The sequence below is a fragment of the Xenopus laevis genome, chromosome 1L (assembly GCF_017654675.1).
Source record: "Xenopus laevis strain J_2021 chromosome 1L, Xenopus_laevis_v10.1, whole genome shotgun sequence".
Lineage (NCBI taxonomy): Eukaryota > Metazoa > Chordata > Amphibia > Anura > Pipidae > Xenopus > Xenopus laevis.
In genome coordinates, this window is record NC_054371.1 from 29,290,005 (window position 1) to 29,305,185 (window position 15,181).

At 38.2% G+C, this 15,181-nt stretch overlaps 1 protein-coding gene across 2 annotated transcripts in view; it reads left to right on the forward strand.

Moving 5' to 3' along the window:
• Positions 1-15,181, forward strand: part of cc2d2a.L (coiled-coil and C2 domain containing 2A L homeolog) — a 67,284-nt gene that overhangs the window by 9,020 nt on the left and 43,083 nt on the right. For both annotated transcript variants that reach the window (XM_041588053.1, XM_041588061.1), the window contains exons 3-12: positions 1,860-1,935; positions 2,300-2,391; positions 4,088-4,189; positions 4,795-4,893; positions 6,591-6,773; positions 7,028-7,184; positions 7,359-7,495; positions 8,823-8,954; positions 11,349-11,546; positions 13,893-13,999. In XM_041588053.1, the coding sequence (XP_041443987.1) occupies positions 1,860-1,935; positions 2,300-2,391; positions 4,088-4,189; positions 4,795-4,893; positions 6,591-6,773; positions 7,028-7,184; positions 7,359-7,495; positions 8,823-8,954; positions 11,349-11,546; positions 13,893-13,999 (1,283 nt within the window). The remainder of the gene's footprint in view (positions 1-1,859; positions 1,936-2,299; positions 2,392-4,087; positions 4,190-4,794; positions 4,894-6,590; positions 6,774-7,027; positions 7,185-7,358; positions 7,496-8,822; positions 8,955-11,348; positions 11,547-13,892; positions 14,000-15,181) is intronic.

Below are 15,181 nucleotides of genomic sequence, written 5' to 3' on the forward strand. Positions count from 1 at the left end.
TATTTGGTTGATCCTTAAATATATTCTATTGAGATAATACCAAAGGGTTACATAACCACGATTATGGGAAGTGAAAATGATACAATTGTTCATACCGATATTACTATATCTTTCTTATGTGTGGGAAGCGGCTTACACAAAAGACCACCCACTTTGAACATGTGATGGCAAAGATAAAACGACGTCATATCCACCCTTTCGGTCTCTTGACAAAGCCACGTTGAGTGGCGAAACAGCTGTCGAGGCACAGCGCTGACACTGAGTCGTTTGGGATACCCTGCACCCCTATTTTGGGAACTTAAGTGCGCAGACTGAAGATCTCCTGCCAGTTGATGGAACGCGGAAATTATCGGGTGAAAACTCTCAAAGACACGTGGTCTGTATACATTTATTTTCGGGTCTGGTGATAGCCGGGACAACTATTACACCTGGGCTGGCACAATACGGTGATTGTCAGTGATCGCAGTATCACGAAGCCGCAACTTCTCAGCTGGCCACTGAGAGCAATAGGCGGCTGTAAATATATGGATGGGACAGTAGACATTGGCAAATCCAGTTACCCGCAAAGACATTAAACCTGATATACTGGCTTTGCACCGCAAACCATCACGGGTACTATTGTATCCGCGGGAGATAGTAATCTTCACTAAGCTGCAGCACGCTATTCAGTGTTATATAACCAGGATTTTCTTTTCTGCAATATTTTGCGGATGTGAATTATAAGGATGCACTTTCGTTCCCTCACATGAACAATTGGATTTACATGTGTACCTACTAACGCTTGATTGGAATACTGGCTGTTGAGCCACCTAGACATAATCAAATCTCCACCAAATCCTACATAGAGGAGTCCTCTTTATAAGTGGTTATTTGGGGTTAAAGGGATCCCTGAACCCAGCGCAGCGCTGTTTTTTTATTTTTTAAATGGTTTTAAGTATCTGTGGCATGGTAGTTAAATAAATATTGCCTTTTATCTTTACTCTTCAATACGATTATGTGTGTATTTTGTAATAATTGGGCCCATACTATTGGAGGATAAGTCCCATCTGGTTTTGTTGAGATTTTGACACATCAGTACTGTTCTACAAATATTTTTTTGCTCTGCTTCCTTATTAGTTTATTCAGAATGTTTTGTCTTGGATGGGCTGAAATATATTGAATCGGTTCAGTAACGCCCCATAATAAACACAAATATGCAGTACAGGTTAGCCTGCCAACATGCTTTAGCAATTGTAAAATAGTTCATTGCAATAGATATAACAGTAAAATTGGCCCTGGGTGAACTGCATATCTATTTTGCTGCTGTGTTTAAAGGAAGAGTAACATCTCAAAAAATGAACGTTTTTTTGAAGTAATAAAAATATAATGCATTACAGCCCTGCACTGATAAAACTGCTGTGTTTTAGTAGAAACACTACTATTGTTTATATAAATAAGCTGCAGTGTAGCAATGGAGCAGCCATTCAAAGGAGAAAAGGCTCCGATTACACAACAGATAGCAGATAAGCTCTGTAGAACATAATGGTGTTCTCCACTATTTAACCTGTGCCATATAGCCTTTTTTTTCAATTTCTGCCATTGCTACACAGCAGCTTGTTTATATGAACTATATTAGTTTTTGCTGAAGCAAACACGTCAGTTTTACCAGTGCAGGGCAACAGTACATGATATTTTCAGTACTTTAAAACACTTTAATTTTTTGGTTTAACTGTTCCTTTAAGTGAGGAACATAAAATACTGGTTAGTATAAGCAATGACTTGAAATACACAGGGCATTGTTTTGAGATCATAAAGAAACATTTTAATCCCTGTAATCCTTCACAATTCTGACCTCTTTCACTGACTTTGTATATTACCAGCTGATTGATCATGATGAGGACATACGAACAGAAGACCCTGTGGAAGATCTCACACCTACAGTCCGAGGGCAACGCAGTAAGTAAAATGGTACGGGTAGGAGTGGATTCTGTGCCTGATTGAGAATCTTTCTATATTGGTCTTGCTAATAAAGGGATGTCCCCATCAGTGATAGAGTAATTTATTTGATACTATGGGAATCTGTTCTTGCTCATTACACCAGAAGGAATATACTGAATTGCATATGTCTGCAGGTTTATATCAATATCTTTTGTTTTCATTCCTGCATAATTCTAAATAGAATTAAAACACAAAGGACTTTAGGTAACACAGAGGAAATGAAATAAGGTGCCAATTCTACATTGTGAAATATTAGGCTTTAAAAAAATGTAGAAAAATCGGTGACCTGAATTGGATGACTTTTTTTTTTAAAATTTTTCAGGCCTTCCACCTTTAGCCGCTTCCACTCCCGTGCCCAGTGCTGCTGAAGCTTCCATGAGAGAGCGTCTCAGAGAAAAACTGAAAGCTGCAAGGGTAAGTTTATAAAAAACATTTTTTTGTTTCATACAACTAGTCTGGGCACTCTGCTCTTTTCAAAACTGAAGTTTTGTGGATCGACTGTTCTATAGTTATTCCCTAATTATATATGGCTTTGGTGCAAGCACAGTAGGCAACATGTTTTCTGTCAATGATTGCTTGTGTTGTAGTTTATAGGGAATTGAACACACAAGGCATTTCATGACCTTTTTTGCCCAAATGATTTCCAGCTCAGCAGGCAGGCAACAAAATGTTTGTAATTGCCCCCATTCACTCCCATTGGAATCACCTGCTAGCTCACTACAACATTTTCAATCGACAGACACCTGAACTGCAAGTGTTCCCACAGATCACAGGTTATGTGGCTGAACGTGACTATGAGCTTGTATAATCCTTCAAATATTTTGTCTTTACTTTAAACAAGGTTTCTGTATGTTTTTCAGTGTTCAATTTCTTCCTACATCCACACTTTCAGTCCTACAAGCCTGGGAAAAAACAGTAATCTTTAAACGGCATCTATTGCAAAAATAAAAATGTAATCTAAGCTTCATCTCACTGAAAAAAGACACTTAATACCATCAATTAAATATTCTGCATTGTTTCTGAAATAATCAAGATACTCTTCAGTATCTCACTCTCCACAACCTGTCACTCTTGCTCTCTTCATGCTGAGGTCTGGGTCAGATTTTGATTGACAGGTAGGTCTAATATGTCTTTTAGGGGGGCTCCATTGCTTAGCAGGATAACTCAAATAACCAACTCCAGCACAAACAAAAGGTAACAAAATAACAGGCTCTGGCAAACACCCTGCATGCAGAGAAACAGGATTATCATCAGAGACGGTTATTTTTAGAGTGAGCACCTGGGTTAAGGATGCAACCCCCAAAGGATGTATTAGACCTAACTGTCACTCAAAAACTGGCTCCACCTACTGCATGAAGACAGATGTATGTCTAAAAGAAAGCTTAGGGCATAGGGAGTGACCGTGTCACCTGTTGTAGCAAAGATTTGAACACAGGCAGCAATCCTCCCCATGTGTCAGTAGCCTTATGGGGCTTTTTGGCTAGTCATGCTCTAATTTATCCAATTAAACCCCCCTGGACTCCTAGCATTTTTTAATTGTTTTTTAGAATAAACAAAGCGCCATCAGTGCCATGCCGCAGGCGTTTTTTCATTGTAGCAAGCGGAAGACAGGGGGAAGCAGTTCGGGGAGATTAGTTGCTCCAAAAATGAGGTGGTTAGTCGCCGGGCGACTGAATCTCCCCGAATCTCCAGTTGCGACCTTACCCTAAGCAAAATGAAAGTAAATATCCACTCAGCATTTAACATTTCTATGGGACAAATTTAGAGGCAAATCAAACAAATAGTGGCCCTTTAAGTTCTCACTAAACTGCTATCAGCCCTTGATTTTTGCCAATATACTGTGTTGAATCTATTCAATTTAATCTGTTCCTTTGTCTTGGTGATTATACCCTTGAAGGACTGAATATCAGAATATGCCATGGATGCTTTTTTTTTTCCAGGTTTAGCACACTCCATGACCAAGATTCCTTTTTGTCAAACAAGTTTATTATATGTTGGCATCTTAATAATGTGATAGAAAAACTTGTTGATTGAGCTTATGTAGTTAGCTCAGGTCCATGTCTAAAAATGGAAACTCCAGAATCTCTCATCTCTTCTTTTCTATTCCAAGTCTAAAGCAGAAAGTACACTACAGGACAAATCCCCAGTTGTTTCACCTCGAAAATTACATAAGTCTAAATATGCAGATTCAGTCAAAAGGTTTGATGAAGAGGTGAGTGCATTGTCATTTGCCTTGCTTTTGTGATTGTATTAGATCCCTGAAGGTAGCAGTTTTGTACTAAAACTGATGGCTAGTTATATATACTCCCAGTATATAATCCAGTGGCATTTAGTGATATACATAGTAACTGAGAAGCAGAAACAGCTCATTGCATTTTTACAATGCCAGACATAATCAGTTATGTTTTGTAGATCTTCTATATCTTTGAAGACCCACCTGTTTAAAGAGGCTTATTCGATGTACCTTAATTAATCATTGCTGTATCAAAATGACAACGTGTTTATATAATTCTAATGTCTCAATTGTACCCTAACCTTTAGTTTGTAAACTCTAATCTCAAGGTCCTTCTAACCCTATTGTACTCTGTAATCCTTGTTTGTTATCCACCATTTATTCCCTGTTTGCTATAACTGCAGTAAAGCACTGCGTATCTTGACAGCGCTATATAAATAAATGATGATGATGATCAGGAGTCGTGATATTCTTTTGTATTGCATATTATGTTTTTTTGGCAGGTCATTCAGAATGTCTTAACTGCATGTTATACATTATTTCTTTGCTTTACATATTACTTATATTTCTTTTTATTAATCAAGGATTCCTTTCCACTGGACAAAGTTAGAGAAGCTGAGACTGAGTTGACATCAAGAGTCCGATTCCGTGACGCTGTAAAGACCGTACAGAAAAAGTCCCAGGTATGAATCTGGGTTCAGAATTTTCATGTCAGTGAAACAAAAATAATCTAAAGGTCTTTCCTCAAACATTTGCATGCATTTTACTCTTACCTACCCTAGCTCTTATGTTGCAGCTCTTTTATATGCTTTTTCCAGGTTTTCTGTCTATTCATTACTGTCTTCAACACCTTTCCATCTAACAACATAAGTTATCCGAAGGTGTAGTGACCTTATTGACAACCATGTAGTATTTACATTTTCAGTAGACAAAGTGAAAGGTTTTGCCTAGTGTCTGGGCATATCACAGGCATAAAAAGGGTAAACCCACCTGATGTTTACAGTTTTGGGACAAATAAACTATGTATGGATTCTACAAGTTGTTGCTATTCAAAAAATACCACATACACTTTAATATTTTAGGTATCCTTGAAGGTGGTCTGCAAATAACTTGCTGATCTGAAGAATCTTTTATATTGCAGTTTTTATCTTTTAATGCTTGGGGCCCACAATAAACTATTTTCCCCTATGCAGACTAAAAGGTCCCCATAGACGCAAAGATTTTTCAAAGTCCGACCAATCCGTCAAATTATCGTGAAGTAGGTGGGAATCGAACGATCATACATCTTACGATTTTTCTTCCGACATCTGTCAGAAAATTGATCGGCCAGGTTAAAAAAAATTTATCAGCCCCAGTGCAATCTATCTACAGTATGTTTGCAGGGCCAAGCTGGCAGCTACCCTCGATTTTCCTGGCAATATAGCTTGAAATGGTCTTTTTAGTTGATGGACAATCGTTCATTTAAATGATCGTTTCAAGATAATCGTGGTCTCACGATAACGAAAAGATCTTTTGAAAAATCTTTACATCTATGGCAGGGGTCCCCAACCTTTTTCACCCATGAGCAACATTCAGATGTAAAAATAATTGGGGAGCAACACAAGCATAAGTTCCTGGGGGTGCACTGCCAAATAAGGGCTGTGATTGGCAATTGGTAGCCCCTATGTGGACTGGCAGCCTACTTGAGGTTCTGTTTGGCAGTACAGCTGGTTTTTATACAACCTACACTTGCCTCCAAGCCTGGAATTCAAAAATCAGCTTCGGCTTTGAGGCCACTGGGAGCAACATCCATGGGGTTGGGGAGCAACATGTAACTCACGAGCTACTGGTTGGGGATCACTGATCTATGGCCAGCTTAAGCCTCACAGTGCAAAAGACAAACCCTTATTTATACATTTATTATTTTTTGTTTATCCTTATATGTTATATGCAGATGGTCCAAGTAATTTTAATTGTTCAGCTCTGTGCAAAAGCAATTTTTCTTTTATCATGTATAACTTTTTTAACATACAGACCTTAATCTGTCATTGTAGTTTCAAATAGGGTAATTGTTTTTTTTATCCACGTTTTAATAGAGGTTGTGTTGTTATCTGCCACATTAGGCAGGGCACTTATCTCTGTTATACCCAGCTAAAACATAAAAATATTTCATGGCATCAGACTGGTAAATCTAAATGATCTTGTAGATAAAGGGTCATTTATTTTGTTATTTGTATTGTGATTCACTGTGCTGCTTACATCTAAACATCTTCCGGTAGAAAAGAAAGCTTTCTGCTCCTTTTTATGAGAATTGCTGTTCTTGTTTTGGGACATATTTCTGTCTTCTGTATCCCCCAGCTGACATAGAGCATATGTCTAAATTAAAATTACCCATTTTCAGGCCCAGGATGGATACCCTAATGCTGAGGAATCCTACAATTTCTTCACATTTGACTTTAAAACAGACACAGTTGATGAAATTCCTGATGCGCCTAAAAAGGAAGACACAGAAGAAGAAGAAGAGGAAGAGTCTTCTAGAAAACCAATAGAAGAGGAACACCAAGGGGAGGCAGAAGATGGAATGGTGAGTGTATGTATATTTGTATATACTGGCAACGTGGAATATGCCAACAGAAAAATATACATTAACTACTATGCATGGCTACAGATAACACAGATAGCCATTGTAATGCACTTTAAACTGAATCAATGTTTTCGACCACTTCAAGAAAGAAGGGAAGTGTACTGTATGTAAAATGTATATTTTAATAATATCACTCTATAGTAAATAAAAACATAGAATAGTTAATGTTTCTTCCATGGCTGTACGTTTTAAAGGGAGAAGAGGAGTCGTCGTTGGTTCCTGAGGATGACCTTTTTGTCATTGATCAGACATTGCGGGATTTTATTGAGCTCTTGCCTGCTGAGTATGAAGGCTACCGCAATCAACTGCAGAAGGAGCTGAACTGTTTTTTTATTCCAAGCATGCAACCTGGTAAATTATATACCTTTAGTTTTATTTTGCTTCATGGTTAAAAAAAAAAAGCATCTTCCTTTCTCTGCTAAATATTAAACTTGAATTATGGCAATCATTCCATAATAAATCAGTTATTTTATTCTTGAAAACCCTCTCTATTGTGTATGTATTAAGTTGGCTTTCATCTGATAGTGCCGACTGCACAAAAGGTAGCAGAAAACATGCAGCCAAGATTTTTGGAAGATGAGGGTCTGTATACTGGTGAGAGACCCAAAATATCCCAAACCAATCAGAACATTCTGGAGAACAGAATCTTGCGGCAAGAAGAGGTAAGTTTAAAAATGACACCGATAGTAAAGGTAAATGGCAACAAGGTTTTTATTTCTAAATTACACTGTTTACACTGCAAATAATTCACCCTACAATATAAACTGTAATTCCTGAACCAGCAAGTGTATTTTTTTCTAGTTGTAATATAGGCATGTAGGCAACCATCTCAGGTCATTTTGCTGCATCATGTGCTTTTAGAAAGAGCCAATACTTTAAGATGGAACTGCTTTCTGTCAGACTGTTGTTTCTCCTACTCAATGTAACTGAATGTGTTGCAGTGGGACCTGGAATTTACTATTGAGTGCTGTTAGGTTACCTTCCCATTGTTAGGCTGCTGGGGGGGGAAGGGAGGGGTGATATCATCCCAACTTGCAGTACAGCAGTAAAGAGTTACTGAAGTTTATCAGAGCACAAGTCACATGACTGGGAGCAGCTGGGAAACTGACAATATGTCTAGCCCCATGTCAGATTTCAAAATTAAATATAAAAAAATGTGTTTGCTCTTTTGAGAAATGGATTCAAGGCAGAATTCTGCTGGAGGAGCACTATTAACTAGGGATGCACCGAATCCACTATTTTGGATTCGGCCGAACCCCACAATCCTTTGCGAAAGATTCGACCGAATACCGAACCGAATCCGAACCCTAATTTGCATATGCATATGCAAATTAGGGGTGGGAAGGGGAAAATATTTTTTACTTGTTTTGTGACAAAAAGTCACACGATTTCCCTCCCCGCCCCTAATTTACATATGCAAATTTGGATTTGGTTCAGCTGGGCAGAAGGATTCGGTCGAATCCGAATCCTGCATTCGGTGCATCCCTACTATTTTGAGGAAAAAAAAATTCCCCATGACAGTACTCCTTTAAAAGGAGATTTAAACTCTTCACCAAAATTAATGTAATTCAAATAAAATCTCATAAAAGAAGCCTCTGTGTAAAATAGATTCATGTTTAGTTACAATTTACATGGTATAAGCCCTAGTTCTTTCAGCTGCATCTGATGTCACAAGTCGGCAGCTGTCCTCTTTAATGGCTGCTGTGAAGCCAATTAAAAACCACAGCTAAGACTTGTTTATTTACTAGCACTGTAGGTCAGGTTGAAAATAAGCTGCATAATACATTAGCACCATCTATTAAATTAGTAACGAAGAAGTTTTTTTGAGGGTATGCCATATGGCCAGCTGACTTTTATAATACAAGATCAAGCCAAGCTTGTGGTAAAACAACGGATTTTTTATTTCTTTTTTTAATTTCTGCTTATGTTATAATTTTATGTTTGCACAGTGTGCAGTTCTACATTCTATTTTCCTTTTTTTTTTTTCAGAGTAAAAAATGGTTTGGTGATGATGGCAAAATTCTGGCATTGGCTAATCCCATTAAACAGTCCTCTACAAGGCCTCCTATATTTTCCTTGCATGAAGGCACAGATCCAGCCCTGGAAACCATATATGTAAAGGTAGGCGGGCTTTGTAAGAAAACTGAGCAGTAGAAAAATGTTAATCATGCACAGGTGCTAAATTTATAACTGGGATATGTTATAAACATGATATTATGTTAATTGTAACATTATTAAAAGAAAGGGAAAGTAATACAGCTGTTTCAAGCATAGCCTAGCATCGTTGGACAGAAGTAACAGACCACACCTACATATTGGCAGATTAGGGGAATTTGGTCTTCATTATTCATTTTTTATAGGTTTTTAATTATTTGCCTTTTCCTTCTGACTTTTTCCAGCTTTCAAATGGGGGTCACTGACCCCATCTAAAACATATGCTTTCTAAAGCTACACATTTTTTGTTATTGGTACTTTTTATTACTCATCTCTCTATTCAGCTCCTCTCCTATTCATATTCCAGTGAATTGCAAATCAATGCATGGTTGCTAAGGTAATTTGCACCCTAGCTACCAGATTTCTGGAACTGCAAACTGAAGAGCTGCTGGATGCAAAGCTAAATAACTCAAAAAAACACAAATAATAAGTAATAAAAGCCAATTGCAAATTGTCTCAGAATATGCCTCTCTACATCATACTGAAAGTTAACTCAACCCCTTTAAGAATCCATGTTATAAATGCGTTCAACTAGAAAACAATACTAGCAATTGGTTTCTATGTGTGAATGGTTCAATAAAATCTGCTCCATCATATCTTCTGTGTTGAAAATTTCGCTTAGTGCTCATTGCATTTATTACTTAATGGACCACAGCCTACAGATCTAAATTCATGTTAATCACTGTGTTGTCAGTGATTTATTTGCAGTATGTGCTTCAAGGCAGACAAATGGCTCAGGGTTATAATTCCACAAGTATGTCTTTTTTTTCTTTCCTTTGAAATATTCACTTTATTGAAAACTCAGCAGAACAAAACAAATAAGAAGGAAATAGATATAATAGATGCACTAGGAATGAAAAGAGGTAACTTGCCGGAATAAAACATTATGTATATCTCAAGACCTGCATTATCCCAAACAGAGGTGTTTAGTGGCTGAGAGTTGGTTCTTCTAGCTGAAGAGAAAAGAATACACAGGTATAGGATCCATTATCCAGAAAGTTCCCAATATGTGAATGTCCATCTCCCATAGACTCCATTTTCTCCAAATAATCCACATTTTAAAAAAAAGATTTTCTTTTTCTCTGTAGTAATAACCCAGTACCTGGTACTTGATCCCAACTAAGATATGATTAATCCTTATTGGAAGCAAAACCAGCTTATTGGGTTTATTCCATGTTTACATGATTTTCTAGTAGACTTAAAGGGGTGGTACACCTTCAAACAACTAGTTGTTTTCAGATAGATCATCAGAAATAAAGACTTTTTTCAATAACTTTCTGTTTTCTATGTGTGACCGTTTTTCTAATATTGAAGTGTCAAGTGTCTTTTTTTCCACCTTCTGAAGCAGCTCTGGGAGGGGGGGGGGGGTCGACGTCCCTGTAAACTGTTCTAAATTGATACATTTAGTTGATACATTTCTTATCTTTGTCCCTGCTGAGCAGAATCTCTGAGTTTCATTACAGGCAGTTGTTAGAATTGATACAATAGTTGCTAATACTCCAGAGATGCTGCTGAGAAATGGATCAACTAAATGTTGCAAAATTGTAACAGTTCAGAGTCAGCACCTGAATTACTGAGCTGCCAGACTCAAACACCACAGACAGGGACATTCAACTTTAAACTTTTTTGGAAAAACAGTAAAAAAATAAATAATGGAAAGTAATTGAAAAAAGTCTTTCTGGGGTACAATCTAAAAACAACTGAATTGAAAAAAGTGTTTGAAGGTCCAAATTACAGAAAGATCCGTTATCCTGAAAACCTCCAGGTCCCGAGCATTCTGGATAACAGGTCCCATACCTGTATTCATATTAAGAAAATACAGGAAAACAGGGGATGTATTCCCCTGAATTTAGTGGTCCACACAGATGGCCTTGTTTTTGTTTATCCAGGTGAATGAACAGATCTATTTATCCAGGTGAATGAACAGATCTAATGGGAAGTGAGGTTTTTTTCTACCAAATCCAGAACATATTTTGGACATCATGGACAGCAGTCTGGTAATCTTGTAGCACAGTCTACTAATACCCCACTATCCCCAGCATGTCTAGACTGGCGATGTGGTCACGTGAAGGCAGATTTTCTGGATTAAATTTCCACTGATTTACACAGTAACTTTATATTCTAATCACTGAATTCCACCAGAAAAACAAAGTACCTGTACAACATAAGAGGTTGGGTGTTTATGTGACTTGCAGTCATTGATCCCCCTTTCATGAATATATTCTGTTCTTTATGTTATATGTTTGGGAAAATAGCTGCATCGGATTGGTCCTAATTCTACTCTCTGTTTCCCTCACACAGGCAGGGCCACCAAAGCAAGAGAATAGGTATGCGGTTGGATCAGGAGAGTTTCAACTGGATGTTGATATCTCAGGAGTGGTTTTTACACATCACCCTCTCTTTAGTCGGGAGCACGTGCTGGCATCCAGGCTGGCACAGTTATATGATCAGTATCTGGGACGGAAACAAAAGAACCTCTCCGGTCTGATGACAGACAAGGTACGTTTTTCAGGGTAATTTTTCTAATTGTTATGTTTGTTTCATTCGTAATTGTGGTTAGGGATACACTGAATCCAAGATTCGGTTCGGGATTCTGCCTTTTTCAGCAGGATTTGGATCCTTCTGCGCGGCCGAACCAAATCCGAATCCTAATTTGCATATGCAAATTAGGGGAGGGGAGGGAAATCACGTGACTTTTTGGTCACAAAACAAGGAAAGAAAAAATGTTTTCCCCTTCCCACCCCTAATTTGCATATGCAAATTAGGATTTGGTTCTGTAATTGGCCTAATCTTTTGCGAAGGATTTGGGGGTTCGGCAAAATCCAAAATAGTGGATTCGGTTCATCCCTAATTGTGATGCAATAGAATTTTGCTTTAACAGAGACTGGGTAGTTCAAGATGAAACTAGGATCTTGTACCCCCTTCTTCCTTAAAGTTAAAATGCTTCTATATTATTCTCCTTTATAGAGAACATATTTTTTCTTGAACTGGAAGGTAGGATCTATTTCCCCCTCCCCCCTTGATTTTGGTACCCATTGTCAAAATAATGTGATTAGTGAGCTTGCAGTACTGGGCATGTCCCATCATTCATTAGCATAACATTAAGGGGCAGATTTATTAAGGGTCGAATTTTGAATTCATGAAAGTTATTTAAAACTCCCATAAACTCAAAATTCAACCAATCAAAATTTATTAACAAATCAGCTCGGGCGAAATTTAATTGACCCAAAAACTCGAATTAGAAAAACTTGAAATCAAATTAAAAAAACTTGAATGTCAGGATGTCTGAAAACATCACAAAATTGATTCCTGGACCTCTCCCATTGACTTATACAGCAATTCGGCAGGTTTTAGATGGTGAATAGTCTAATTTGAGTTCTTAAAGGGCTAGAGCAGGGATCCCCAACCTTTTAAACCTGTGAGCAACATGCAGAAGTAAAAGGAGTTGGGGAGCAACACCAGCATGAAAAATGTTCTTGGGGTGCCAAATAAGTGCTGTGATTGGCCATTTGGTAGCCCCTATGAGGATTGTAAACTTACATTGAGGCTCTGTTTGGCAGTGTACCTGGTTTTTATACAACCAAAACTTGCTGGAGTTCAAAAATAATCACCTGCTTTGAGGCCACTGGGAGCAACATCCAAGGGGTTGGAGAGCAACATGTTACTCACGAGCTACTGGTTGGGGATCACTGGGCTAGAGTATGATAAATCTTGAAATTTGAATTTGAATGAAAACTCAAATCGCGTTTGGATAATGCACAAATCGAATTTTCACTTCGACCCTTAGTAAATCTACCCCTGATTGTATTAGCTGAGTCAATTAGTACTCTGTAAATGAGCAAGTAAGTGACAGGGCATACTCAGTAGTGCTGGAATATTAGGCAGCCCTGTCTTTTCCTCCAAAAACTGCTCCCAATTAGTGCAGGTACTTAAAGTAATACTGACACTAAAAAACTACTTTTTAAAATATTAATGTGTATCAAGGGGGTTATTTACTATTATGCACAAATAACGAAAAGTTTTTGATTTTTTTTTTTTAAATCTGACTTTAAAAAATATCACGAATATTTCGGAATTTATTAAACCCGAGGATGGAAAAGTCAGAATCTGAAAATCCGGCATCTCAGACCTGTAGAGGTTGCATATCAGTCAATGGTAGAAGTCCCAATGATTTTTTGATGTGCGCTGGGTCTCGGGCAATACCCCGAAGTTTTCGGGTGAAAATTACGAAAAAAAATAATTTCTACAATACAGTATTTTGAGTTTATGTAATAAAAGGCACTACGTTTGTCCAGGTGCAGTAACCTATAGCAACCAATCGGCAGGTATATAAGGCATATACAGTCACCTGTTTAAAAGCAAACATCTTATTGGTTGCTGTTGGTTACTGCTCCTGGGCAAACATAGTGACTTATATATTTAATATGGGGCTTATCTCCTAGATGGTTATTTTGGCAATAGGCACAGAAAAGTGGGAAATCAATATAACATTCCCATTTCTCACATAGTGACCACTGGGTCATTCTGTGAACAGTACAGTGATGGTTGTGCACTCGGTTGTTTAAGTATAGGATCCATCCATCCATTCCCGCCGGCGCGCCCAAATTGGACGCCAACCACTCCCGACCCCCTACCCAACGCTCTCCCCGACCCCTCCCCTGGCCAAAAAGGTTGGGGACCCCTGCCTTACTCCATATTTGTGCATACAGCACAAAAATGACAACATTTTAAGGCACCACAGAGCATTGTTGCTTTTACTTAAAGTGATACAAGATGATTTTGTTGGTTACATTGATGCAAGGGGCAATATGAAACCAATTATCTTGCTGTCTTTGTTTTTGAAAGCTTCATGCTTTGAGGAATGCTGTGCAGAACATCTATGGAACCAGAGCAGGAAATAGCTCCAGGACGTTTGTTGAACAAAGTATATATGAGTACAAAATGGAGATCAGGTACTACTTTTAATCAGACATTAATTAAACTGACTTAATTACAAAAGGGTTATTTTATGAGCACTAAATGCAGCACTAGGTGTAGAATCATGCCTGTTAATATACAGAGGGATTTATGATTACTTGTTCTCTATACTAGCTCTAGTTTGCCTGTTGCACCTACTTTGTTGCATGTTGTGTTGCATGGAAGCCTTTATCTGACACATGCTTGACCTTGTGGTAAGTAGAGGGCTTACATTGCATGTGGCACCTAGGGGGTACAAGTATGTCCCACTTGCATGGCGTTCCTTTACCAATATACCAAATTCTTGTTAAAGGGATACTGTCATGGGAAAACTGTTGAAATGTTTTTTTCAAAACGCATCAGTTAATAGTGCTGCTCCAGCAGAATTCTGCATTGAAATCCGTTTCTCAAAAGAGCAAACTGGTTTTTTTTATATTCAATTTTGAAATCAGACATGGGGCTAGACATAGTGTCAGTTTCCCAGCTGCCCCAGTCATGTGACTTGTGCTCTGATAAACTTCAATCACTCTTTACTGCTGTACTGCAAGTTGGGGTGATATCACCCCTCTCCCGTCCCCTCCCCCCAACAACCTAACAACAGAACAATGGGAAGGTAACCAGATAGCAGCTCCCTAACACAAGATAACAGTTGCCTGGTAGATCTAAGAACAGCACTCAATAGTAAAATCCAGGTCCCACTGAGACACATTCAGTTACATTGAGTAGGAGAAACAACAGCCTGCCAGAAAGCAGTTCCATCCTAAAGTGCTGGCTCTTTCTGAAAGCACATGACCAGGCAAAATGACCTTGGATGCACCTACACACCAATATTACAACTAAAAAAAATACACTTGCTGGTTCAGGAATGAAATTTTATATTGTAGAGTGAATTATTTGCAGTGTAAACAGTGTAATTTAGTAATAAAAACTACATCAAAAAAATCATGATAGAAACCCTTTAAGGTATGAAGATCCAAATTACAGAAAGATCCGTTATGCGGACAACCCCAGGTCCCAAGCATTCTGGATAAGAGGTCCCATACCTGTACATTCCTGCCTATATATTCTCCTTTATGTAAATCAGTGCTTGTAAGAGCGCTGGCAGTTTTCCCGTAATAGACTTATTTGGAAAACTTTAGCAGATCCTTCTCATTCAAACTACCGTATATACTCGAGTA